The sequence below is a fragment of the Eleutherodactylus coqui genome, chromosome 13, assembly GCF_035609145.1.
Source record: "Eleutherodactylus coqui strain aEleCoq1 chromosome 13, aEleCoq1.hap1, whole genome shotgun sequence".
Taxonomy (NCBI): Eukaryota; Metazoa; Chordata; class Amphibia; order Anura; family Eleutherodactylidae; genus Eleutherodactylus; species Eleutherodactylus coqui.
In genome coordinates this window covers 73,163,391-73,190,938 of record NC_089849.1, presented here as the reverse complement: position 1 = coordinate 73,190,938, position 27,548 = coordinate 73,163,391, and the positions used below count along the sequence as shown (strand labels likewise).

The following is a 27,548-nucleotide window of genomic DNA, read 5'->3' as shown; positions in this document are numbered from 1 at the left end:
GCCCCCAGCAGTCTCTGCATATAGTGCATTAATCCTTGTCCTGCATAACAAGGCAACAGGTCTTGGCCTGCGTCGAGGCCACCATGCCACGACACAGTTGCAACCTACAAGCCGCAACAGATAGAGCCTAAAACCCAACTGTAAAGTTGAAAACTAGTATGTGAGAAGCAGAAATCTGCATTCTAGGTCTCTCCAAGTCCCTTGGGACCTCTGCTATTACTGAAGTAAGGAAAGCATACTCAAAGTGACCTCCTTCTGCTACGATACATGCTTAGAGTCATTCGACATTGCAGTCCAGGGCTGACACTGTCATTGCAGGACCGTGTCAGTGAACGGCAAAGTACCAATTCAGTGCAGATGCTATGCAGATTACTAGTATAATTATAACTTAATCCGAAGGCAGTGCAAACGTCAGCGTGAAGGTGCGGGTTGGAATTTGGCGCGATCTTCTTGTTGGACCTGTGTTCATTTCAGCAACTCTCAACGCAGAGCAGCATCCAAATCTCCTGCAGATGACGGTGGAGGCCTTCCTGGATGATGTGCCTCTATCGTAGAAGAATAAGGCCACTTCAAATACACTTTCCTAGCACTGGTTCCACGGGACTTAAGAGAGACGTGGAAAGTGAATTTCTGCTTCTCATGTGTTACTCTTCAACTCTGCAATTGGGTTTTATTCTTTATCTCTTCAACTTTGTGGTTGGGTTTTACTCTCTTTCTCTTGCAGGGTCCACAACACTAAACCTAAATCCATGCTCCGGTGGCCAATACCATCGTGTAGGGCGTCCATGTCTTTTTATTCAAGTACACTATTGTTATTTCAATAAAGGCCACCAGTACTGAGATATAATGCTCGATCGGTCTTCATGACTACATCCTGTATATGTTGCCAGAAATAATAGCACAATATGCAGCTGTTTTTTCAGATACAATAATGGACACCATCATAGAACTCAGTGGACGTCATTATAAGTCTGTGGTTCCGGTTATGTGACAGAACAGGTACTTTGTCAATTCCGTTTTTTTTTTTGCTCTTATGATGGAACCGAGGAACAGAAATGGCAATGCAGAGCCTTACCACATGCTTTTGCTGCAAAGACTGGTTATGTAGTAAGAATTGTACATAGTAATCCTGATCCGTCTACTTTGTCTCCGCAGATCTCACGCTGCCCTTCGATCCCCTGTTATGTCTCTTCCCAAGATGAGTGTCTCTGGACAGATTGGATGACAGAGAAGAGCATAAATGGACGGCAGGCAAAACATTATGCCTGCATTAAGCGTAGTGATGGATCCTGTTCCTGGTACCGGGGAACTGCCCCTCCAAAACAGGAGTTCCTCGACATAGAGGACCCCTAAATCTCATTTTGTGCAAGTCCCACTCACCAGTTCTGAAAAAAAAAATTTTTTTTTTGGTCCAGGTAAAGATCAGTTCCTGCAAGTCACATGGCTGAACAGAAGAAGCTGGACTGCAAGCTGTCATGGGACAGGGGTTTAACCCCTTCATTGCTGAACATTGCAGCACTGAAAGGATTAAATGGATCAGGATGAGGATGGATTCTGCTTCCACCCTAGTTCTTAGACTTCCTTTCACCACTTTCCCTATCATACAGTTTGTCGGAGCGCACAAGGCCGCATAGAGAATCCCTTTATTCAGTGTAGCTGGTCTACAGTCCTTTCCTTGACTTTCCCCAAGTGCCCGATTCCCTTTCCAAAAAGGATAACCTGCAAAGCGAGGTCCAAGTTCTGAGTTCTGTTTGCCCATCCTTACCCTCTAGTATTAGTGTTCTCATGCAATCTAAGCAGGGTCGGCTTACTGTGCAATTCTAAGAATTCTTTCATTTTACAAATTTTCACCAATTTCTTCAAGTTTTCAGTACCTGGTGATTTTTCTTTTAGAGACTGTCTGGGAGTGTTCTTAAAGGAACGCTAATGCTAAACTAAAGGTTGCAAGAATGATGCTGTATATTGCACTGACTTCAGTAGTACAAGAAAGGGTTTGCATAGATTTGCTCTCTTGACATGTCTTTTTTTTAGTTAATTTTTGTAATTTCCATGAATAAACAACGCTGGGTTTTATTACAAATTTGGGTAGTGCTGTTCCTCTACTATTACTTCGGGAAATGTCCAAATATATTGACAACTGGGTGTTATCTAGCTTAACAAAAAGGTGTATTGTCACTGTGAGCATTGATTTGACAGTGTCAGACTGCATAGGGACACACCCCCTTGACAAGGGGAATGGCGACATCCAGTTGTCAATTTATTTTTACACTCCCAGTTATAATAACAGCGGAACAGCGAGAAGAAAATTCCAGATATTTTGTTTTGTTAGGAATTCAATAGTTTGCTAAAAACAGACATGTCAGAAGAGTAGACACATCATCAAATATGATTCAAAGTGTAACTGCACTTTTTAAAAACTTGACATCTTAGAGCGAGCGATATGTCAAAAGTTTGGATCAGTGGGGGACCAGGTGCTGAGACCCCTGCTGATAACTCAAATGAAAGGGCTTTTTCGAACACTGCCCCTTCAGCTGTATTTGCTGCTTGTTGGCTCCTTTCGGCAGCAAAAGATGGACTGTGGACATCTATGGGTCCGTCTTCAGCTGCCAAGAGGAGCCGATAAACGGCGAAGTCAGCCGAAGGTTGACCGTGTTTGAATGAGCACTGCAGCCCCTTTATTTGCACGATCAAAGGGAGTCTCAAAACTTGATCAAAACTTTTAACATGTCAAAAGTTTTTAAAAGGGGCAGTTACACTTGAAATAAAATAATGTTTTGGAGAGAAAAAAAAGGTTTCACATAAACATGTGGATTTCATTAAGAACTTTTTGTAATCAGCTTGCGAGAAAACCAATGAAAACTGCCCTCTTTTTCTAGCGTACACCATATTATCATCTAAGTGGATTGTAAAAAGTGTGAATTTAAGTATCCTGTAAGGCAGTTTTCTTACTGATGCCTAATGTCTTCCCTCCATGGACCCTAAATATGTCACTTTTTCTTTCTTAAAGCGGTTGACTTATCAAAGACATGACTGACGCCATTAGGATAGGCCACCAATGTTTGGGCAACAATGTCCAAAGTGGCGGTGACACTGGGTAAGCACTTTTGTCACTTTATCTCACATCACATGGCAACTCAATGGGAAGCCATGATTGCCCATGGCCGCCCACCCTGTCCTCACGGAGATGATACCAGTGTCCATGATACCTAGGAGCACTGATACTATATTTTAGAGGTGGTTAGTAGGATCCCTGCCGGTTAAGCATTGGTGGCATACGGTAGTGCTATGCCTCAAATAGCCTTCGATGAGCCAAGCCCTTTAAAAATGGATTGAAATGTTTTCCTGTTGAACTCCAGTAAAGCTATTCTTCTACGTTTCACCTTTACGTATATATTTGTGCATGCTACAGCATGCTATCTGTAAGCAGTTCGGACTGAACATTTAGCATTAGTATTCTTTTAAGTCGATTGCGGTGTAAATGTGTCGCATTGTGACGGCAGCCATATAAGCCATGTGCACTCTGCATCCTAGCTCAGCAGTATTCTTAGTTATCATAATATAGGACTAAACCGTGTGGAAGAACTGTAGATACCAGACATGCTTAACGGTAAACTAGAAGAACGTACATTACGCACACCATATCATATCTCAGAGTACACAGGACACATAGCGCACCCCACTCTCTATACACTGTACCCTCTTTATTAACACACCGTCAACAGTTACCTTGGTCCAATGTGCACAGGTTAACTCGCACACCTTCTTGCGCCCAACAGGGCATACGTTGCGTATACACAGACATAGCACCAAACCCTTTTACGATGCACAGGAGAGAATGTTAAACGTGCCTGATGTACTGTATAGCTTTTTTGGGAATATTTAATCCCTCATTACTAGAAAACTTTTTATCATATTTATATCATACTATTTGGTATTTCCCTTTTTATTCCTGACATGGCTTTATGGTCCTTGTGTCAAGCCAATCCCCTTTGTACAAACAAGTATACTGTAAATCACAGTAATGCTATTTGTAGAGTTCTTGCTTGGTAAGTATAAAAAAAACGGAATGTGTATTTTTTTTTTCTGCTGCAAGTATTAATTTAAAGCTTTTGTTATCTTTTTGTGTTTTTATTATTATTTTATTGCTGAAAATAAAGTCTGAGACTTGTGGAGAGAGAAGGGGAAAGTTGCATGTTCCGTGCTTTGCACTCATTCCGATGCTCGATGACAAATTCTGTATGTGAAAGTTTCATCGGTGCCATTAAAAAAGTATTATCTGACAATTGGAGAGATTTTGGCCCATTATTACTGTGTGTCAACCTGTCAGACTGTTTTCTGTTCAGCCTAGATATTACACTTTCATGGGAGCTAGAAGACTTGCACTGCTGGATTAACTTGCCTACAGTTTGGGAGGACCTCTGTTTGTTCTGCAGGAAAAGGACATTAGTTTTGCACAAATAGGGATTCGTTTTATTTTAAACAGCTGTGGCTCCAGTTCTTTTAGTGCTACTGATATGTTGTTGCTGTTTTAAAGCTGTCATTTCTGGTTGTAAAATGACACCCGAAGCATGAGGTTAGCTGCTACAGAACTGAAGCTATAGCCGTTTGAAGTGGGGTTGGTAGTACTGAATTTACAGCTGTCACTTTTCAGTCAGTGTGTACAGAGCGGGAGGTGGAATGAACCTGCAGCAGAGATTTGTGATTCTCCTGTGTCTCCCATGTCCCAGGGAAGTGGTAACATACAATTTCCTTAATGCTATCAACCCCCACCAGTTATTTACTCCTTGATTGTCACATATGGGGTCTTCTTTCCTAGAAAAAGAGTGAAATGATGAGAACTTGCTATCTAATAACTCCTGTACACTGTTTAACCCCACAGATGCTGCAGTTATTGCTGACGGCCCAATCTGAACATTTATACAAAAAAAAAAAGTAAACTTTTTTTTCCTCTTACATAAGGCTTTTATCGAGAAACATTAAAAGGACAAAAAACCTCCAAACTATTGGTATCGCCACCACTGTAACAACATGTACTATAAAGTATTACATCTATCCAGTACAATAAATTTCTGTAGAAAAAATTTAAAAAGCCAAAATAGCCATTTTTTAATCATCTCCTTTACCCATAACATACCTCAAAATGGAACCAATAAAAAGGTCAATGCACTGGTCCTGGAATGCCATGCTTGCCTCCAAGCAAAAAAAGTTAATAAAAGTTATTCAATACATTAGACCACTTCCATACAGGCGACACGATATGGATGCGAGAAAATCACAGCAATATCACATCGGTGGAACGTGCGATATTGCTGCATTTTGCCACGGCAATAACGTGACTTTGCGCCGCTACAAAGTCGCACATCGTAGTACCACGTGCAAGGATTTTCGGGAGAGGGGGGGTGGCTTGAAATATAAGCCCCACCCCAAAAATAAGTCCTAGCTGCATCATCACCCTAAGAAGCACTGTCAGCTCCGGCGCGTCTTCTCCGTGGTCCCTGAGCGCTGTCTTCAGGCATTTCTCCCTGGTCAGGAATTTGTAAATCCCCGCCTCCAAGAAGCGCTGTCTCTGGTTGGCTAAGCACCACAGCGCTTAGCCAATCGGAGCCAGCACTCGGTGGACCAATCACAGCCATACTAGTTGTGTTAGAATTTAAATGAATACTAATTTAAATTGCCTTCACGCAGGCTGATTCAGACTGTTTGGACAGATGATTGTTCTTACCCCATAAATGATATGGCTGCCAGCATTTACATGGAGAGATCTGCTGCCGCTAATGAGGATTTTTGCAGCAGCACAAAAGATCCTATCATCCGGAAAACAAGTTATTGCTCATTTGCTGGCTTATCACCGCCCTGTTTACATGGTGCAATGATTGAATGAATGACACTATCATTGGTCTACGTGAAATATCAGAATTGCCATATTCTATTCAGTGTTGGTATTTTAAGACCAAAACTATTTTGTTTTTGTGAATGTTTTACCCCACTGCATGTTTTATTCTCACAGCTACAGCATGCCTATTTTAGCTCTGTGCATGCAGTAGGTAAGCTTCATTTAAAATGAGCGAGTGACTCCCCCCAGGCGTACATAGAAGTAATCCTGCTCTTACTTTTCTCACGATAATGTGATTCCTTCCAAGTGTGTTGACAGAGCGGTAAACTTTTTTTCCTCTGTCCTATTTAAAAAGAATTTGAATCTCTCCTAGGAGTCATGTAGTATAAGCGTTATGTACTAATGAATATGAACTCTGGATAACAGAAGTAGTGGTGTGCCAAGCACAGTTGCCTTACAGCTATTTAATGAGTATTACTATTATTAATGCATGGAGATAAGCTAGCCATAGATAGAAGATATTTGTGGAATGGCTTAATCTAAGAAAATAAATCCAAAGTCGCAGCCCTACATACTGAAGCAGGTTTTTCTCCCGTATAAGGCTGGTTTCGGCATCCCTGCCAATCAGCTGATTGAAGGGGCTACACCGCTTGTGCGAGCTCTGCAGCTTGTTCACTCTTTATATCTGGGCACAATCCTGTATGTACTCAGAATGCGGTATTATTTATAGCAGCCGTTAATACTACGGGCCTGTTTCATTGAAGTGAATGGGACAAGCCTGTAATACTCAGACCAGCCACTATAAATAATACAGTGCTCTGTACATTGACCGGATTGTGCCGAGATGTAAACATTGAAAAGGCTGCAGTGTTCACACAAGGGCCATGATCCCCTTAATCAGGTGATCGTAAGGGATCGCAAGCAGCAAATAATTTTGGTCGTATCAGGCCTTATGACCTTTACCAAACATACCCTTTAACAAAAGGGAAACGTATTACTTCCTAGCCATTAAAATAAACAGAAACACCAAAGTACATCATTCAGGCTCCTAAAGGGGGTTATCTATCTATCTATCTATCTATCTATCTATCTATCTATCTATCTATCTATCTAATCTATCTAATCTATCTAATCTATCTATCTATCTATCTATCTATCTGACCTGGGAAGAGGTTACAGTGAAATGACATATAGTTACATCATATGGATGGCACAAGCTCAGAAGCTGAGCCTGCACCATCCATAGCAGGAGCCAACTGTGAATGACAGCTAGCTTCCCACTACAACAGCAGGGGTCGGTAAGAACACCGATCCCTGTTGTTCACTCAGTGTTGATTGCAGCATGTATGAGGTTAAGAAAGGGAGGGTACTTCCTCTGTGATGTCATCATGGAAGACTGATGAGATGCCTTGGCAACCAGACACCAGTCAATGGTGTCGGGTTTTGTCATGGTTTGTCATATACAGGAATAATGGTAATACACTGTAGTAAAGAAGTATAGCAGTGTATTAGCTGAGCAATCTTGAGATTGCAGGTTCAAGTCTCCTACTTGAGGATATTTGAAAAAGGGCATTTTGGATGAGTAATAATGTAGATATCTGAACGTAGTGTTTCCTAAGACTCTAGTCATATATTTCTTTCCTAAAATTCAGAAAGAGAAGTAAAACCTGCCAGGACATCCTATAGTAGCTGGATTTGATTTATTGACTCGCAGAATATATAGATGATTATTTGCAAAAACATGTCATTCCAGCAAATCGTATTTAAAGGGATACTGTCATACTGAAAATGCAGTGCGCTTTCGAGGAATAATCCTTACAACTCCCAGATAGTAGCATGTAGATGTTATATACGTCAGAAACGCTATCTTTTCTCCTTAGGGAGAGCACCTAGACGGTGAGTGAGGAGACTCAAATGGCCATGCACGCTCCTCTGGGTAATATGCAAATAAGGGCGATGGAATAAAACCTCTACAGTGCCACCTATTGGAAGGCAGCATTCCTTCAAGCCAAAGTCAGACCTTTTTATACAAGCCTTGTAACAGGCTGTTATATAGATGACATACACTATCATTATATGGAAGGAGGACATTAATAGCTAATCCCAATTTCATAGCTATTATTACAAACCCTAAGGTAGGCGGATTTGATTTGCGGAACCCACTTGGGATATCCGTAAATCAAGCCGCCCATAGGGATGCATGGGTACCTGCAAAGCAGTAAAAAGCATGCGGACGTAATTTTTTTCACAAGCGGGAGGAAATAACAGCATGCTCCATTTTCCTGCGGATAGCTTCCATTGAAGTCAATGGAAGCTGTCCGATCCGCGGCCTGTCCACAGCTGTCACTGCAGAGGAGTCACGGGAAAGCAGGATATTTTATTAAAAAAAAGCACTGCACTTGCGCCGGTCGCGTCTGCCGGAACGCCTGGACACATCCGCTGTGCTGAAGAAAGAAGATCTGGCCGCAAAGGAGGAGACCCACACAGAGAGGTGAGAAATTGTCTTTTTTATGTCCATGGCTGCGGATATGCACAAATTCTATGCAGAATGACGCACTCAGAATCTGTGCGGGCCGTTGATATTGGGCCTAAATAGCACACGTACAACCAGCTCACTGCGATTGCTTAGTTTTTTTACCCTTGTCAGGTGCACAACAGCCAAAGGGCACTGAATTCATAAATAGAAGACGAGGAAATTCCAGGACTCAATGTGGAACACAGCTTTATTAATTCAAGGAATTAAAAATCACCAGGACTAAGAATCACTTACACATTTGGAACATTCTTATTATAGCAGTAAAACACTGACGAACAGAGAATATTCCTATACCTATTGTGTTAAAGGGGTTGTCCCGCGGCAGCAAGTGGGTCTATACACTTCTGTATGGCCATATTAATGCACTTTGTAATGTACATTGTGCATTAATTATGAGCCATACAGAAGTTATCGAAAGTTTTTCACTTACCTGCTCCGTTGCTAGCGTCCTCGTTTCCATGGAGCCGACTAATTTTCGGCGTCTAATGGCCAAATTAGCCGCGCTTGCACAGTCCGGGTCTTCTTCTTAAAGGGACAACCCCTTTAATTGGCTGACCAATCGCAATAGAATGAAATATTTATAATGAAAACATAAATACATAAAGTGAAATGAATAAGCACAAAAAGATTTGCATATGGCAGATAAGGAAGTATAAAAAGAATCCAAGCAGTGTTCAAGCCTTTCTTTCAGCGCTATAAAGGGGATCTTTCAGTCTTTTGCTTTGTGGGCATTGAGAGGGTTAACAAATATAGTTGAGGTGGAGACCTCAGGAAGCATATATTATGCAGAGAAGCCTTTTGGATCTTCTCCCTGAATATTAGGTGTCCAGCTAGGTGTAATAGGGAGATTTTGGTCAGGTTACTGCTTGTGGTCGTCCATTTAAGGGGGCGGGGGGGCCTCGCCATTGTTAATGATAGACCTCGGGAGTACTAGGGCCTCAGCTGCACTGTTCTTTCTAGTGCAGGCACATCTGTTCCATATAACAGTTTATAAAGACTGTTTTTTTACAGTATTTTTTAGTGATCTTCAAACATACTTGCCTGTACTCCCATTGATCTCTCTCCCAGCCCTGCTTTTATTCCTCTCCTCTCTCCTCTGCTGTGTTTCCTAGCACTTTGTAAGGAGAAGCCGTTCTGTGCTGCAGACAGCTTCTCCCCTCACATTGTGATGGTTACCCACGGGACAAGAAACACTGTTCAAGGTACTAGCCAAGGTCAGAGCAGGAGAAGATGGCAAAGCTGGGTGAACAGGCATGGGCCAAAACCAAAAGTCAATCACGAAACCACATCACCTTTGCAGAACCTATTGTTCAGAAACCCTCAGTAGGGGAGGGTGCCTTAAATAAGCTGGAAGAGACTCAGATTGGCTGGTAGCAGGAATACTGAGTGTGTCCTGTCCCTATAAGAGGCGGACAAGCTGCAACAGTGTACCTTTTGGGTGGCACTGATGGATGAAGTGATAGTGTAGCATCTGCCACAGAGTCGACACAGAATACCATTGACTGCAGTCAGCTGCAAGAGAGTTACTCCTGATGTCCGTCATCGGCCATGACACACTCCCATGTACCAATGTTCTTATGTTAGGTTCTCGGCCATCTTGGAAAGAACATTTCCTAGATGTTTAACCACTTCACTCAGCAGCTCTAAAGGCTTAGATGCAACACTGATCAAAGTTCCAATCCAGAGATCTAAAGGGCACAGATACATCTGTGAGAGAAGTAAGACTATGTGACTCTCTGCCGGAGGAGGATGTCATGAATAACTCATTTAAAGGAGATGTCCCGAGGCAGCAAGTGGGTCTATACACTTCTGTATGGCCATAATAATGCACTTTGTAATGTACATTGTGCATTAATTATGAGCCATACAGAAGTTATAAAAAGTTTTATACTTACCTGCTCCGTTGCTGGCGTCCTCGTCTCCATGGTGCCGACTAATTTTCGCCCTCCGATGGCCAAATTAGCCGCGCTTGCGCAGTCCGGGTCTTCTCCTCTTCTCTATGGGGCTCCGTGTAGCTCCGTGTAGCTCCGCCCCGTCACGTGCTGATTCCAGCCAATCAGGAGGCTGGAATCGGCAATGGACCGCACAGAAGCCCTGCGGTCCATGAAGACAGAGGATCCCGGCGGCCATCTTCAGCAGGTGAGTATGAAGACGCCGGACCGCCGGGATTCAGGTAAGCGCTGTGCGGGTGGTTTTTTTAACCCCTGCATCGGGGTTGTCTCGCGCCGAACGGGGGGGGGGTTTAAAAAAAAAAAAAACCCGTTTCGGCGCGGGACATCTCCTTTAAAGCATTTAAAATGGGTCTGGATGTCATTCTTGAAAGTACTCTTACAGATTCTATGTACTAGATTAGGAGGGGATTGCTTGTTGATCCAGGAATTCATTCTGATTTGGAGTCAGAAGAGGTTTTTCCCTGAAGAGAGGAAAATTGGCTTCCACCACAGAGTTTTGCCTTCTTTTGGAACAACTTTGCAAGAAAAGAGGTTGATCCGGATGGATCTGTCTTCAGCATATGACATTTTATAAAAACTAATCCTCTGACTGGAGCATTGTTTTAATACCGTATATTGTTCCAATCTGAATTAGCTCTAGAGATACATTAATTTCCTAATTCCAGCATTATTTGCTCTGTAAAACAAAATGCCTGGCATATTTTGTGATTGGCGTGCCTCGGAGACGGTATTGTTTAACTGTTCCAAAATGCTTTAGAAAATATGAAACTTTAATGAAAATATGGAACTAAAAATACATTTGTTTTCCTCATTCTTCTGCTTTGCACTGTGCTGCTCTTGGAACCAAATTTCACTATCCATCTGTTCATTATCCTAGATTTTGTGAAGTTGTTGCTATGAGGCTTTACGGTCCTCTTAAAACAGCAGTTTCCAAGCGAACAGAAAAAAACACCCTAGAGGAGTAAAAAAAGTATTAAATGAATTGTCCTGATTGTCCTTAACCCTTTCCAATCCAATTTGTATTCTGGTTTTCCTAGGGGGCTTACTCATTTTCTGCTGTTATACAACAGCGCTATATGCTGGCTAAGGCCAGTACTGCATGAGGTGACACGTTGGATAGGCTCCGACAGCAGAGAGGCTGGCAATATACAGTAAGAGAACCCCGACGGACGTCTTCCAACATCGGAGCTGTACAGCTTTAAATCATAATGTCTTCAGACGTCAGACAGTGGATTGGAGAGGGTTAAAAAACTTCCTTGCTATGTATTGGTACAGAAGTGAAAGTGTATCACTGCAAACGAGGCTGGAGGCAGAGACAAAAACACAGTAGAGAAACAGGGCACAAGGCATCAACATGTGACCCCACATCCCCAACATATAACTTCCTGCCCCTGGTCGCAGAGAGGGACGGTTCTACCACATAAGAGGAAATGTGAATAGAATTTGAGAGGAGGCCCTCCACAAAAAGGGGCGGTCCTGCCACTTAAGGGGAACGGGAAAAGGACTCGGAACCAAAGTCTGTAGCAAAAAGGGCCAGTCCTGTCGCAAAACAGGAAGCGCAAATGAAATGCCCATAGCAACAAGGGACGGTCCTACTGCTTAAAGGGGTTCTGTCATAAAAAAAAAAATCAATACTTACCTATTCCTCTTCCGGCATTCTTCTTACCGCATCTTCTCCTGGCTCCTCCAGTCCCCCGGGTCACCTCACTTCCAGCCGACTGCATCCTCTTCTTGCTATTATGTAGCATCCATGGATTTTGAGTGCAGGCCGTCACAAATAGAGCCTGACCTGCTGCGCAAGAGAAAGTGCAAACAGAATCTGAGTGGAGACCTGTTGCAAAAAGGAGAAGCCCTGCCATGAAAGGGGAAATGCAAACAGAAATCGAGCAGAGGCCTGTCACACAAAGGTTTGGCATTGCCACATAAGAGGAAACGCAAGTGGAATTGCAAAAAGGGCTGGTCCTGACGCATAAGAGGAACCGGAAACGTAATTTGAGTGAATGCCCGTCACAAATAGGGCCGTGCTGCCACATAAGAGGAAATGTGAACAGAATTCTTGCAGAGAACTGTTGAAAAAAGGGTTGGCCTCGCCGCATAAGAGGAACCAGAAACGGAATTTGAGCAAAGGCCCATCACAAATAGAGCCGATGCTGCCACATAAGAGGAAATGTGAACAGAATTCTAGCGGAAGCCCATAGCAAAAAGGGCCAGTCCCGCTCTTTTAAGAGGATAGATGAACAGAGTTTGAGTGGAGACCAGTCACAAAATGGGCCAATCTTGCAGCGTAAGAGGAAATTTATACAGAATTTGAGCAGAGGTCCGTCACAAAAAGGGCTGTTAAGAGGAAAAGTGAACAGAATTCAAGTGCAGGTTCATTCCAAAAAGGCCAGTCCTGCTGCTAAAGACAAAGCGCACATGGAATTTGAGTGGAGGCCCATTGCAAAAAGTGTCAATTTTGCCACTTAAGAGGAAGAGCGATTGGAGTTTGAGTTTAGGCCAGTCACAAAAAAGGTTGTTCCTGTCGCTTAAGAGCAACAGGAAACAAAATTTTGTGCGAAGGCTAGTCGCAAATAGGGCTGGTCCGGCCTTGTGACAGGAAGCCCAAATAGAATTCAAGTGGAAGTCCATTGCAAAAATGGCCATTTCTGCTGCATAAAAGGAATCCCAAACTAAATTTGAGCGGAACCCCCTTACAAAAAGGGGCGTAAAGAGTGCTAACTAACCTTTACTGTACAAATGAAATACAATTTTAGCATGCTTCATCCTACATACATAAAAACCTTATACACATGACAGTATGTTACATATATACAAGCAATACACATTACTACACACATTACACTTACATACAAACACACAACTACACAGATTACACATATGTAGACAGGTATACTTACTTTTTGTGTAGATGGCGGTCATCATCATCATATAGTTGGGTCATTACTCACTTTACAATGGAGTCAGACTGTCCAGCTGTCACTTTCTTTTTCAAGTACTACAACTTATGACTTCACCTACTTGAGACCCCGCCCACTTTGGGCTCTGCACTAATTAGAACTTCATGACATGTATGGTACAATTTAAAGGGGAGAAGAATGACAATAGTATCGGGATCAGTGGAAGCGCTCCAACAGTACCAAATGACTTTATCAACATATAAATGTATGAAGATATAAAGAACAAAGGACTTACCCGGCACTGTGTGAGCAACCCTGTAAAGGGTTAACTCACTAGTGCCTCCACATCCGGGATAGCCTGTAGTAAAACTTCCTTCCCTATCCTGTCCGGAGAGCCGCTTGGATGTCTGGGGTCCCCAGGAACAGGGAGCCCAGTGTGCACAGAAGTTAAAAGAAAAAAGTATCCAAAATAGCGCTTCACGGGATGAAGTATATTATTCTACACCTTGAAAGGTGTAGGTTTTATTGCAACGCGTTTCAACCCACTCACGGGTCTTTTTCAAGCATTTTAAAGGGGCCAAATCACACCTTTACTAAATAAATGTTAAGCCAGTGAGTCTAGATAGACTTAAGGCTGATTTACTCGGGCCGATGATCGCACAAAGATCGCTCAAACGACAGTTTGAGTGACATCTTTGAGCGATCATTTTGCATAAAGTATTAAGTAGCTACTCAGCTACTTAAATACCAATTAGGTATGCAAATGAAGCCTTCCCTGAATGCAGCTAATAGCCTGAGGCTATTATCTGCGCTCAGATCCTTTGTTCTCCATGGGAAACAATGCTATCAGCACTCCCTGTGGAGAACTGCTGATAAAAATGAGGTACGATTTTTAGGTTGAACTGAATTTAACAATCAGCCAGTAGTGTCCGAAAAGCAGACGATGGGCGCACATATACACGCACCGATTATCGCTAAAATGATCGCGATTTTTTAGCGATCATCGGCTAGAGTAAATGGGCCTTTAGTCCAGATTCACGTGGTGCGTTTTTCTTTCCTTCTTGTGATCAATTGAGAGGAGCGCAATTGAAATGTGGTACATTACAGGCAGCCCACTGATATGTATCAGGATAATAAAGTCCTACGAACACAGAACCCTAATAATGCAGATAATTATTTGTAGTACATATGGATAATAGGGTGCCGGTACACAGTGTAAGCCTCCACCATAATCACAGGCGGATTGCTTCCAATTGCGCCATTATTAAATAAATACGTGGTTGTTTAATTTTTTCTCATCATTTTGAAGATAAAAGCCCGTACGGTTACAACCAGGGTAACTGAAACCAATGGGAGCCGCGCTTCCTCTACAATGGGTTAGAGCCACTCCAACCTCTGCGTATTTGCGGTGCTATTAGCGGGCGTCCCTATCATCTGGGGTCTTGAGGGGCGGACCCAATCAATCAACTATGGATGACTTATTTCCTGGAAAACTCCTTTTTACTCTAGATTGTTATGAAGAGTGATCAGACATTGCTGTATGTCAGATTGCCGCTAAATTAACCATTTATCAGGTCATCAAGAACTTCAAGGAGAGAGGTTCAATTGCTGTGAAGAAGGCTTAAAAGTGCCTAAGAAAGTCCAGCAACGTCAGGTCCACTGGCGTAACTATAGGGGATGTGGTTGCACCCGGGCCCAGGAGCCTTAGGGGGTCCATAAGGCCTCTCTTCTCCATATAGGGAGCCCAGCACTATGAATAAAGCATTATAGATTGCGTCCTGTTATGGGTTTTGCATTGGGGTCCAGGAGCTTCAAGTTACGCCTCTGCATTAAGGGGTTAAGAGACGTTGGGGGGCCCCAAGATAAACTTTTGCACCCGGGCCCATGAGCCTTTAGCCACACCCCTGGTCAGGACCATCCCTTAAAGAGGATTTAGCTACGGGATTGGCTCAATACTAGTGCAGAGCTTGCTCGGGAATAGCGGCAGGTAGGTGTCAGTGCATCTGCACTCACAGTGAGGCAAAGGCTTTTGAAGGCTGACCTGGTGTCAAGAGGGGCAGTAAAGAAGCCAAGGAAAAACATCAATGACAGACTGACAATCAATTAGAGGTTCAAGTCCCTTAGGAGGACTAAAAGAAAAAAAAAGTTAAATAAAGGTAAAATACAGATTGTTTAATTATAAAAATGAAAAATATTAAAAGTTTAAATAAAAACTAATTATTACATCTAAGTAATAAAAAAAAATCTAAAAATTGGTATTGCTGCATCTGTAAAGGTCCATTTTTTTAAATATCACATTATCCGGCATGAATACTTGTGTCAAAGAACAAAACGCATTGACAGAATTACACTTTTTTGGTCATTCCACCCCCCCCCCCCCAAAAAAAAAATTTAATGAAAAGCTATGAAGAAAGTAATAAGTTCCCAAAAATTGTATAAATACAAAATACAGATTGTCCTGCCCAAAAAAAACAAAACCCTTGCACAGTCCTGCCGACAGAAAAATAAAAATGTTACGGGGGTCAAAAGACAGAGGCAGAAAGCAATTCTATTATTTAAGAAAAAATGTAATATATTTTTTAAGCATTATACAAAAAGGTATATAAATTTGGCATTACTGTATACTGACCCCCGGAATAAAGACAATGTGTCACATCTACTGCACCATGATGCCTAAAAATAAAAAAAATTACCCCAAATGGTTCAATTGTGGGTTTCTTCCCCATTTCAAGTCTTCCAATACATTATGTGATGGCGGTCCTGCAAAAAACTAATCCTGATGTAGACATGTCACCGGGAAAATGAAAAAGTGGAGATTTTCTGAAAGTGAGGATACCAGAACTGCCTAAGGGCTCCGGCATACTTGCGTTTTTCTTGCACGTGTTTTTCACGCGATATTGCTGCGTTTTTTTTAAACGCGATTGTCAATGGGACTTTCTAATGTTAAAACGCATCACACAAAAATAGCAAAGCACAAACTTGTGATGCGTTTTTAACATTAGAAAGTCCCATTGACAATTGCGTTAAAAAAATGCAGCGATATCGCGTGAAAAAAAACGAGCAAGAAAAACACAAGTGTGCAGGAGCCCTTAGGCCTCATTCACACGGAAGATATTGTCGTGCGAGCTTTGTTGGATGCGATGCTAATGAATGTGGAATCCCTTGTTTTGAATAGGTTCGCTCGGCATGTCTATCTTTGGCCGATCCCTCGGGATGAGACCTTAAAAGACATGGCATGGCGAGCGATGTGCGTGCCATACGGTGTTTCCAATTGAAGTCAGTGGAAAACACTTGCGATCCTATCGCACGCATAAAACACGCATGAGGATCACAATTTCACAGAAGCGACGCCATTTTTAATCAAAAACAGTTTGCATCAATGTGAAAATCGCATATTAGCAAGTATCGGGCCGGGCGACTGCAGCCTAATGGACCTCCGACCGAAAACTGAAGGGGAAAGATGCAAAATCTTATATAGAAAACGCGAAATCTGTTTGTTTGTGTCGTGTACACATCCACACTGCTTCTCCGATTTGAGTGAAATGTTGCATGAGCGTTCCTCAACACCGGGCGACGAATACTGCAGGAATTAAAGATTAAAAACTCACCGACTTCCCCTGTAATTCTTGTTGCCAATAGCAACCAATCACAGCGCAGCTTTCGTTTCTTCTACTGCTGAGGTAAAATGAAAGCTGCGCTGGGATTGGTTGATATTTCTTATACCGCTGAGGTAAAATAAAAGCTACGCTGTGATTGGTTGCTAGAGCTCAGCTTTCATTTCTTATACTGCTGAGGTAAAATGAAAGCCGCACTGTGATTGGCTGCTATTTCTTATACTGCTGAGGTAAAATGAAAGCTGCGCTGTGATTGGCTGCTATTTCTTATACTGCTGAGGTAAAATGAAAGCTGCGCTGTGATTGGTTGCTATTTCTTATGCTGCTGAGGTAAAATGAAAGCTGCGTTGTGATTGGTTGCTTTTTCTTACACTGCTGAGACAAAATAAAAGCTGTGCTGTGATTGGTTGCTTTTTCTTACACTGCTGAGGTAAAATGAAAGCTGTGCTGTGATTGGTTGCTATATATTACACAGCTGAGGTAAAATAAAAGCTGCACTGTGATTGGTTGCTATATATTACACAGCTGAGGTAAAATAAAAGCTGCACTGTGATTGCTTGCTACTGGCAACACAGCTTTTCTTGTGGACAGCTTTCATAACAGTGCGGCGCTGGGCTCATTTTTGTGGCCCCTTTGTGTATTCCAGGACTGCGAGTCATAAAATCATATATATAAAACACCTTGCTCAATTGAGCGCCCTCTTTTTGGGTTTGCATTTTTGTAACATCAACATGAAAACGTTCACAAATCGTATATCAGGTCTGGCGGCGCCGGCTGCCGTCTACCATATACCACCAAAACAAACCTTTCTCAGGTCGGCGACTTCGCCAACAGTGTCCGCCGGCGGCACTTCTGTAGCAACTAATGACATTAATTAATATTTCAGCTAAAAGACATATTACTGAAGATGATTGCGCAGCAGGCCTCACGCACACGGGCAGATTGGAATTGCGGAATCCTCGGCGGGTGTCTGTCCCTAGATTCCACAGCAAATACTGTCCATGAAAAGATGAAAAGCCGCAGCATGCTCCATTTTAGTGCAGCTTTGCATGACGGCTGCCATTGAAGTCAATGAAAGCCGTCCGACTCGCAGCCTATCCGGAATGTCAGTTCTGGATTGGCTGCGGGCATCTCCATCATCGCCTAGCGCCAACGCAGGAAACTCTGTACTGTGCATTTCCGAGGGCGAGCCATCCAGACCAGCTGCAGGACAGAAAAAGAAGACAACAACAGGTACGCAGGGTCGCCGGCTGCGGTCAGGGCCGGACTCCGCTGCAGGATTCTGTATGCGGGATCCGTCTCTGCCATGTGCATGCGGCCCAAGGGTGATGTGCCAATCGTGCCGCATCTCATCGTTACATTTTTGACGAACAAATGATTTTGGACCACTGCAAAATGGCGTAGTAACATCAGTTATTATGTAGAAGGAGGAAATAACTTTGAAAGCCCAATTTACAATAACCAATCCCTACGCTTATAGCGCCGTGTAACGCACGGGTATATCACCTAGTATTAAATAAATATCAATCTGTTGCTTAATACGCTCTTATCAGACTTTCACCTCTACAATGGAATGAAGGATCTGCTATGTACAGGAACGGGAAGCTACAGATAACCAGTGCCATATTGACTAGATACATGCCATGATGACTACAATAAGCCCTTTTCCTTATAAGATGATACATTCACTATAAGTAGCAGAGTCACTTGCAGTGAAGTGACTCGAGTTATGGAAACTGTGTAGCTCGCTGTGCAATGCTGTTTCAGTAGCTCCCATTCACTTCAATGGCAGATACACAAACATGGAAAGTTGGGTCTACCAATGCACACACACACACTTCATCAGCCTGATATAAACTCCAAAATGAACTGTGCAACTCGACAGAATTAATACTGCCTGTAGATTATATCTCCTTCTGGGGGCTCTTTCCCATGAGTGTATATCGGATGCTGTTTTCACGGCCGGCTGATATACTCTGTGATCTGATGCATTGGATTCCGATGCATCAGATCACGTGACCGTATTCCTGAGACGTTAAAGTGCCTGGGCGGCCAATATAGCACCGGGCGTTTTTAAGTGAGGCCAAAAGATAGTCCTATGGGAGGCCATGGCAGTGGCCGAAGGTGGGAGAGAGTTTCCCTCCCTCTGCTCTCCTCCCCCGTGCAGGCTCACCTCTGCTCTCCTTCCCGCTTGTTCTTTGCAATGTGAGGGGGCGGGGCAGAGCTAAGTGCTGGCCCGTCCTGCCTCCTCCCATTAGTGGCTGCAGAGAAGGAGCTGGATGGGGCAGAGCCAAGCTCCCACCCCTTGTCCATGGCCATCAATGGGAGGAGGCGGAACGGGCTGGCACTTAGCCCCGCCCCATCCCTCCCATTGCAAAGAACGAGCGGGGAGAAAAGGAGAGGTGAGCCTGCAATGGGAAGAGAGGGGAAAGGGGCAACAGCATGGTGACCTCGGCGCATATGTGCTGGGGCCCATGCCGTGTGAACGGGCGCACGAAGGTTAGATTTGTGCGCCCGTTCATGATCTTCTACACCCAGATGATAGCGTATATAGGCTGGCCATGAAAGTGCCGGACGATATACGCTCGTGGGAATAAAGCCCTAGGCCACTTTCACGCATCCGAGAAAATTACCTGAGATTTGTGCGTTGCGAGACGTACAAATCTTGCATGAATATGAACCCCATTCTTTTGTCCTATCATGGCATGTCCTATCTTTGGGTGTTCCCTCAGAGTGCCTCGCCCATTGTTTTCAATGGAACTGGAAAACACATTGCACGGAGTGTGAGGTGCACGCAAGTGCAATGCGAGGTGTCCCATTGAGAACAACAGGAAACACTAGCCGATCCTCTGGCGTGGCTTTCAGCTGCATCGCAGGATGGCAACCTCACCAAAGTGATGGGAAGTGTTTTTGACAAAAAATGCCTCGCATCCGCAGAAACATCACATGTGCATGGGCGCAATATCAGGCCGATATCACGCTTGCTTGTGTGCAATTAGTCTTAAAATGCAGAAAACGAACAAGAAGTTTCAAATATAAGATTCTACCATAGATTCTGAAATGGATGGGGTCAGACTATCCTGTGTAGGCATCAGGACAATCACCCCTCTGCCGTTATCTTTCATGAAGGCACCTTCCCAGTAGAGGAAATACCTCAGCAGATATAAGTGAATGTGAAAAGCCATTTGCAGGAGAACAGCTCCATCTAGTGTCCAACATCCTTGACTACGTTTGTCAAGCTCCAGTTCAAAACCCTTGACAGCACAGCAGAACTTACACAGTGAGGGTACCTCCATCAGCCACTACTCCAGCCCTGCGAACATCCCACATCATCACCTCATAAATGACAAATATCCACCTGAGAAATCAAAGATCTCCAACCACAGTGGTCTGCAACTCTCCGCATACCTACAGTGGTCAATGGTAGCGGGTGCTGCTGCAGAGGCATTATACCAGCTCCCATTTGTATAGCAAATTTCCCAGAGGAACATCGCATGGCCTATAAGCCTCTTTACGTCTACTTGGTGCCCTCCACAAGCAGAGGCAGTAGACCTCCTGAACTTCAGCTGTCAAGGAATTTGTCATTTTACAATATTTGCTACTTACTAGAGATGAGCGAACACCAAAATGTTCGGGTGTTCGTTATTCGGAACGAACTTCCCGCGATGCTCAAGGGTTCGTTTCGAACAACGAACCCCATTGAAGTCAATGGGCGACCAGAGCATTTTTGTATTTCGCCGATGCTCGCTAAGGTTTTCATGTGTGAAAATCTGGGCAATTCAACAAAGTGATGGGAACGACACAGCAACGGATAGGGCAGGCGAGGGGCTACATGTTGGGCTGCATCTCAAGTTCACAGGTCCCACTATTAAGCCACAATACCGGCAAGAGTGGGCCCCCCCCCTCCCAACAACTTTTACTTCTGAAAAGCCCTCATTAGCATGGCATACCTTTGCTAAGCACCACACTACCTCCAACAAAGCACAATCACTGCCTGCATGACACTCCACTGACACTTCTCCTGGGTTACATGCTGCCCAACCGCCCCCCTCCCCCCCACAGCGCACACCAAAGTGTCCCTGGGCAGCCTTCAGCTGCCCTCATGCCACACCACGCTCATGTCTATTTAGAATTGCGTCTGCCATGACGAGGGACCGCAGGCACACACTGCAGAGGTTGGCACGGCTAGGCAGCGACCCTCTTTAAAAGTGGCGGAGCGATAGCCCACAATGCTGTACAGAAGCAATGAGAAATAGAATCCTGTGCCACCGCCATCAGGAGCTGCACACGTGGGCATAGCAATGGGGAACCTATGTGCCACACACTATTCATTCTGTCAAGGTGTCTGCATGCCCCAGTCAGACCGGGCTTTTTAATTCATAGACACAGGCAGGTACAACTCCCTATTGTGAAGTCCCTGTCGACCCACAGCATGGGTGGCTCCCTGGAACCCACCGGCGGTACACAGAAATATCCCATTGCATTGCCCAACACAGCTGAGGTAGTAATGTCGTGCTTAATGCAGGTGGGCTTCGGCCCACACTGCATGCCCCAGTCTGACTGGGGTTCTTTATAAGTGTACAGATGTAGTAAAAACTCCGTGTGCACCTACAGCATGGGTGGGTGCCAGGAAGCCACCGGCGGTACATAGAAATATCCCATTGCATTGCCCAACACAGCTGAGGTAGTAATGTTGTGCTTAACCCTTTCCAATCCAATTTGTATATGGTTTTCCTAGGGGGCTTACTCTTTTTCTGCTGTTATACAACGGCGCTATATGCTGGCTAAAGCCAGTACTGCATGAGCTGACACGTAGGATAGGCTCCGACAGCAGAGATGCTGGCAATATACAGTAAGAGAACCCCGACGGACGTCTACCAACAACGGAGCTGTACAGCCTTAAACCCTAATGTCTTCACAGGTCACACAGTGGACTGGAAAGGGTTAATGCAGGTGGGTTTCGGCCCACACTGCATGCCCCAGTCAGACTGGGGTTCTTTACAAGTGGACACATGTAGGTTAAACTCCCTGTGGACCCACTGCCTGGGTGGGTGCCAGGAAGCCACCGGCGGTACATAGAAATATCCCATTGCATTGCCCAACACAGCTGAGGTAGTAATGTCGTGCGTAATACAGGTGGGCTTCGGCCCACACTGCATGGCCCAGTCAGACGGGTTCTTTAGAAGTGTACAGATGTATTAAAAACTCAGTGTGCACCTACAGCATGGGTGGCTCCCTGGAACCCACCGGCGGTACATAAAAATATCCCATTGCATTGCCCAACACAGCTGAGGTAGTAATGTCGTGCTTAATGCAGGTGGGCTTCGGCCCACACTGCATGCCCCAGTCAGACTGGGGTTCTTTACAAGTGGACACATGTAGGTTAAACTCCCTGTGGACCCACTGCCTGGGTGGGTGCCAGGAAGCCACCGGCGGTACATAGAAATATCCCATTGCATTGCCCAACACAGCTGAGGTAGTAATGTCGTGCGTAATACAGGTGGGCTTCGGCCCACACTGCATGCCCCAGTCAGACGGGTTCTTTAGAAGTGTACAGATGTATTAAAAACTCAGTGTGCACCTACAGCATGGGTGGCTCCCTGGAACCCACCGGCGGTACATAAAAATATCCCATTGCATTGCCCAACACAGCTGAGGTAACGTCAGCTGTAATGCAGGTGGGCTAAAAATTAATTTGATTACACTGTAGGCGAGGGCCCACAAAAATTACTGTATCAACAGTACTAATGTACATCCCAAAAATTGGCCATGGCCAGCCAAGAGGGCAGGTGAAACCCATTAATCGCTTTGGTTAATGTGGCTTAAGTGGTAACTAGGCCTGGAGGCAGCCCAGTGTAACGAAAAATTGGTTCAAGTTAAAGTTCCAATGCTTTTAAGCGCATTGAAACTTATAAAAATTGTTCTGAAAAATTATTTGAGTGAGCCTTGTGGCCCTAAGAAAAATTGCCCGTTCAGCGTGATTACGTGAGGTTTCAGGAGGAGGAGCAGGAGGAGGAGGAGGAGGAATATTAGACACAGATTGATGAAGCAGAAATGTCCCCGTTTTGGATGGTGAGAGAGAACGTAGCTTCCATCCGCGGGTGCAGCCTACGTATTGCTTACGTATCGCTGCTGTCCGCTGGTGGAGAACAGAAGTCTGGGGAAATCCAGCCTTTGTTCATCTTGATGAGTGTTAGCCTGTCGGCACTGTCGGTTGACAAGCGGCTACGCTTATCTGTGATGATTCCCCCAGCCGCACTAAACACCCTCTCCGACAAGACGCTAGCCGCAGGACAAGCAAGCACCTCCAGGGCATACAGCGCTAGTTCAGGCCACATGTCCAGCTTCGACACCCAGTAGTTGTAGGGGGCAGAGGCGTCACCAAGGATGGTCGTGCGATCCGCTACGTACTCCCTCACCATCCTTTTACAGTGCTCCCGCCGACTCAGCCGTGACTGGGGAGCGGTGACACAGTCTTGGTGGGGAGCCATAAAGCTGGCCAGGCCCTTAAAGACTGTTGCACTGCCTGGGATGTACATGCTGCTCGATCTACGCACATCCCCTGCTACCTTGCCCTCGGTACTGCGCCTTCTGCCACTAGCGCTGTCGGCTGGGAATTTTACCATCAGCTTGTCCGCAAGGGTCCTGTGGTATAGCAACACTCTCGAACCCCTTTCCTCTTCGGGAATCAGAGTGGGCAGGTTCTCCTTATACCGTGGATCGAGCAGTGTGTACACCCAGTAATCCGTCGTGGCCAGAATGCGTGCAACGCGAGGGTCACGAGAAAGGCATCCTAACATGAAGTCAGCCATGTGTGCCAGGGTACCTGTACGCAACACATGGCTGTCTTCACTAGGAAGATCACTATCAGGATCCTCCTCCTCCTCCTCAGGCCATACACGCTGAAAGGATGACAGGCAATCAGCCGGTGTACCGTCAGCAGCGGGCCAAGCTGTCTCTTCCCCCTCCTCCTCATCCTCCTCATGCTCCTCCTCCTCCTCCTGTACGCGCTGAGAAATAGACAGGAGGGTGCCCTGACTATCCAGCGGCATACTGTCTTCCCCCGCCCCCGTTTCCGAGCGCAAAGCAGCTGCCTTTATGGTTTGCAGGGAATTTCTCAAGATGCATATCAGAGGAATGGTGACGCTAATGATTGTAGCATCGCCGCTCACCACCTGGGTAGACTCCTCAAAATTACCAAGGACATGGCAGATGTCTGCCAACCAGGCCCACTCTTCTGAAAGGAATTGAGGAGGCTGACTCCCACTGCGCCGCCCATGTTGGAGTTGGTATTTGACTATAGCTCTACGTTGTTCATAGAGCCTGGCCAACATGTGGAGCGTAGAGTTCCACCGTGTGGGCACGTCGCACAGCAGTCGGTGCACTGGCAGCTTAAAGTGATGTTGCAGGGTGCGCAGGGTGGCAGCGTCCGTGTGGGACTTGCGGAAATGTGCGCAGAGCCGGCGCGCCTTTACGAGCAGGTCTGACAAGCGTGGGTAGCTTTTCAGAAACCGCTGAACCACCAAATTAAAGACGTGGGCCAGGCATGGCACGTGCGTGAGGCTGCCGAGCTGCAGAGCCGCCACCAGGTTACGGCCGTTGTCACACACGACCATGCTCGGTTGGAGGCTCAGCGGCGCAAGCCAGCGGTCGGTCTGCTCTGTCAGACCCTGCAGCAGTTCGTGGGCCGTGTGCCTCTTATCGCCTAAGCTGAGTAGTTTCAGCACGGCCTGCTGACGCTTGCCCACCGCTGTGCTGCCACACCGCGCGACACCGACTGCTGGCGACATGCTGCTGCTAACACATCTTGATTGCGAGACAGAGGAGGAGGAGGAGGAGGAGGGTGCTTTAGTGGAGGAAGCATACACCTCCGCAGATACCAGCACCGAGCTGGGGCCCGCAATTCTGGGGGTGGGTAGGACGTGAGCGGTCCCAGGCTCTGACTCTGTCCCAGCCTCCACTAAATTCACCCAATGTGCCGTCAGGGAGATGTAGTGGCCCTGCCCGCCTGTGCTTGTCCACGTGTCCGTAGTTAAGTGGACCGTGGCAGTAACCGCGTTGGTGAGGGCGCGCACAATGTTGCGGGAGACGTGGTCGTGCAGGGCTGGGACGGCACATCGGGAAAAGTAGTGGCGACTGGGAACTGAGTAGCGCGGGGCCGCCGCCTCCATGATACTTTTGAAGGACTCAGTTTCCACAACCCTATACGGCAGCATCTCAAGGCTGATGAATTTTGCTATGCGGACGGTTAACGTTTGAGCGTGCGGGTGCGTGGCGGCGTACTTGCGCTTGCGCTCGAACACTTGCGCAAGCGACGGCTGAACGGTGCGCTGAACTACACTGCTGGATGGGGCCGAGGACAGCGGAGATGAGGGTGTGGGTGCAGGCCATGAGGCGGTAGTGCCTGTGTCCTGAGAGGGGGGTTGCATCTCAGTGGCAGGTTGGGGCACAGGGGGAGAGGCAGGGGTGCAAACCGGAGGCGGTGAACGGCCTTCGTCCCACCTTGTGGGGTGCTTGGCCATCATATGTCTGCGCATGGTGGTGGTGGTGAGGCTGTTGGTGTTGGCTCCCCGGCTGAGCTTTGCGCAACAAAGGTTGCACACCACTGTTCGTCGGTCGTCAGGCGTCTCTGTGAAAAACTGCCAGACCTTAGAGCACCTCGGCCTCTGCAGGGTGGCATGGCGCGAGGGGGCGCTTTGGGAAACACTTGGTGGATTATTCGGTCTGGCCCTGCCTCTACCCCTGGCCACCGCACTGCCTCTTGCAACCTGCCCTGCTGATGCCCTTGACTCCCCCTCTGAAGACCTGTCCTCCTGAGTAAGTGTTGCACACCAGGTGGGGTCAGTCACCTCATCGTCCTGCTGCTCTTCCTCCGAATCCTCTGTGCGCTGCTCCCTCGGACTTACTGCCCTTACTACTACCTCACTGCAAGACAACTGTGTCTGATCGTCATCGTCCTCCTCACCCACAGAAAGTTGTTGAGACAGTTGGCGGAAGTCCCCAGCCTCTTCCCCCGGACCCCGGGAACTTTCGAATGGTTGGGCATCAGTGACGATAAACTCCTCTGGTGGGAGAGGAACCGCTGCTGCCCAATCTAAGCAGGGGCCCGAGAACAGTTCCTGGGAGTGTTCCCGCTCCTGAGCAGGTGTTATTGTAGTGGAGTGAGGAGGCTGGGAGGAAGGAGGAGCAGCAGACAGAGGATTCGGATTGGCAGCAGTGGACGGCGCAGAACTGCGGGTAGACGATAGGTTGCTCAAAGCACTTTCTGCCATCCAGGACAGGACCTGCTCACACTGCTCATTTTCTAATAACCGTCTCCCGCGTGGACCCATTAATTGGGCGATGAATGTGGGGACGCCAGAAACGTGCCTCTCTCCTAATCGCGCAGCAGTCGGCTGCGACACACCAGGATCAGGAGCTCGGGCTGTGCCCACACCCTGACTTGGCCCTCCGCGTCCTCGGCCGCGTCCACGTCCTCTAGGCCTACCCCTACCCCTCAGCATGCTGTATTACCAGTGATTTGATTTCACAGGCAGGAAATAAATTGGCGCAAGACTGCAGGCCAAATATAATTTTTGCCCTTTTTGGAAAACGAAAGGCCCCACTGCCTCTAGTGAATGAATTATCTAAGTTTAATAACTGTGCTGTGTCCCTGCTAATGTGTCACAGAACGTGAGGGTAGCAGAGTTATTATAACTCTTGGAGAGCAGGTATTTTTTTCCCAATTAAGGAAAGCAAATGGCGAAGCCAGCAGTAAAGCGTAGCTGGGTGCGTCTGATTTAGCAATGTTGTTCACGCAGCTCACACGTCTCCACCGCCCTTAGGACGGACAGAGGCTGGACAAATAGATTTGTTTTCAGTTTTTTTCCACCAAAAGGCAGCACTGCGTATATTCAATGAACATGAGAAGTTTAATAACTGTGCTGTGTCCCTGCTTATGTGTCACAGAACGTGAGGGTAGCAGAGTTATTATAACTCTTGGAGAGCAGGTATTTTTTTCCCAATTAAGGAAAGCAAATGGCGAAGCCAGCAGTAAAGCGTAGCTGGGTGCGTCTGATTTAGCAATGTTGTTCACGCAGCTCACACGTCTCCACCGCCCTTAGGACGGACAGAGGCTGGACAAATAGATTTGTTTTCAGTTTTTTTCCACCAAAAGGCAGCACTGCGTATATTCAATGAACATGAGAAGTTTAATAACTGTGCTGTGTCCCTGCTTATGTGTCACAGAACGTGAGGGTAGCAGAGTTATTATAACTCTTGGAGAGCAGGTATTTTTTTCCCAATTAAGGAAAGCAAATGGCGAAGCCAGCAGTAAAGCGTAGCTGGGTGCGTCTGATTTAGCAATGTTGTTCACGCAGCTCACACGTGTCCACCGCCCTTAGGACGGACAGAGGCTGGACAAATAGATTTGTTTTCAGTTTTTTTCCACCAAAAGGCAGCACTGAGTATATTCAATGAACATGAGAAGTTTAATAACTGTGCTGTGTCCCTGCTTATGTGTCACAGAACGTGAGGGTAGCAGAGTTATTATAACTCTTGGAGAGCAGGTATTTTTTTCCCAATTAAGGAAAGCAAATGGCGAAGCCAGCAGTAAAGCGTAGCTGGGTGCGTCTGATTTAGCAATGTTGTTCACGCAGCTCACACGTGTCCACCGCCCTTAGGACGGACAGAGGCTGGACAAATAGATTTGTTTTCAGTTTTTTGGCACCAAAAGGC

At 45.9% G+C, this 27,548-nt stretch overlaps 1 protein-coding gene across 1 annotated transcript in view; it reads left to right on the top strand.

Moving 5' to 3' along the window:
* TIMP2 (TIMP metallopeptidase inhibitor 2) overlaps window positions 1-4,283 on the top strand; it is a 58,306-nt gene extending 54,023 nt beyond the window's left edge. Inside the window, exon 5 of the mRNA XM_066587654.1 lies at window positions 1,156-4,283. Coding sequence (XP_066443751.1) covers window positions 1,156-1,353 — 198 coding nt within the window. The 3' untranslated portion in view covers window positions 1,354-4,283. The remainder of the gene's footprint in view (window positions 1-1,155) is intronic.
* The last annotated feature ends 23,265 nt before the right edge of the window (window positions 4,284-27,548 follow it).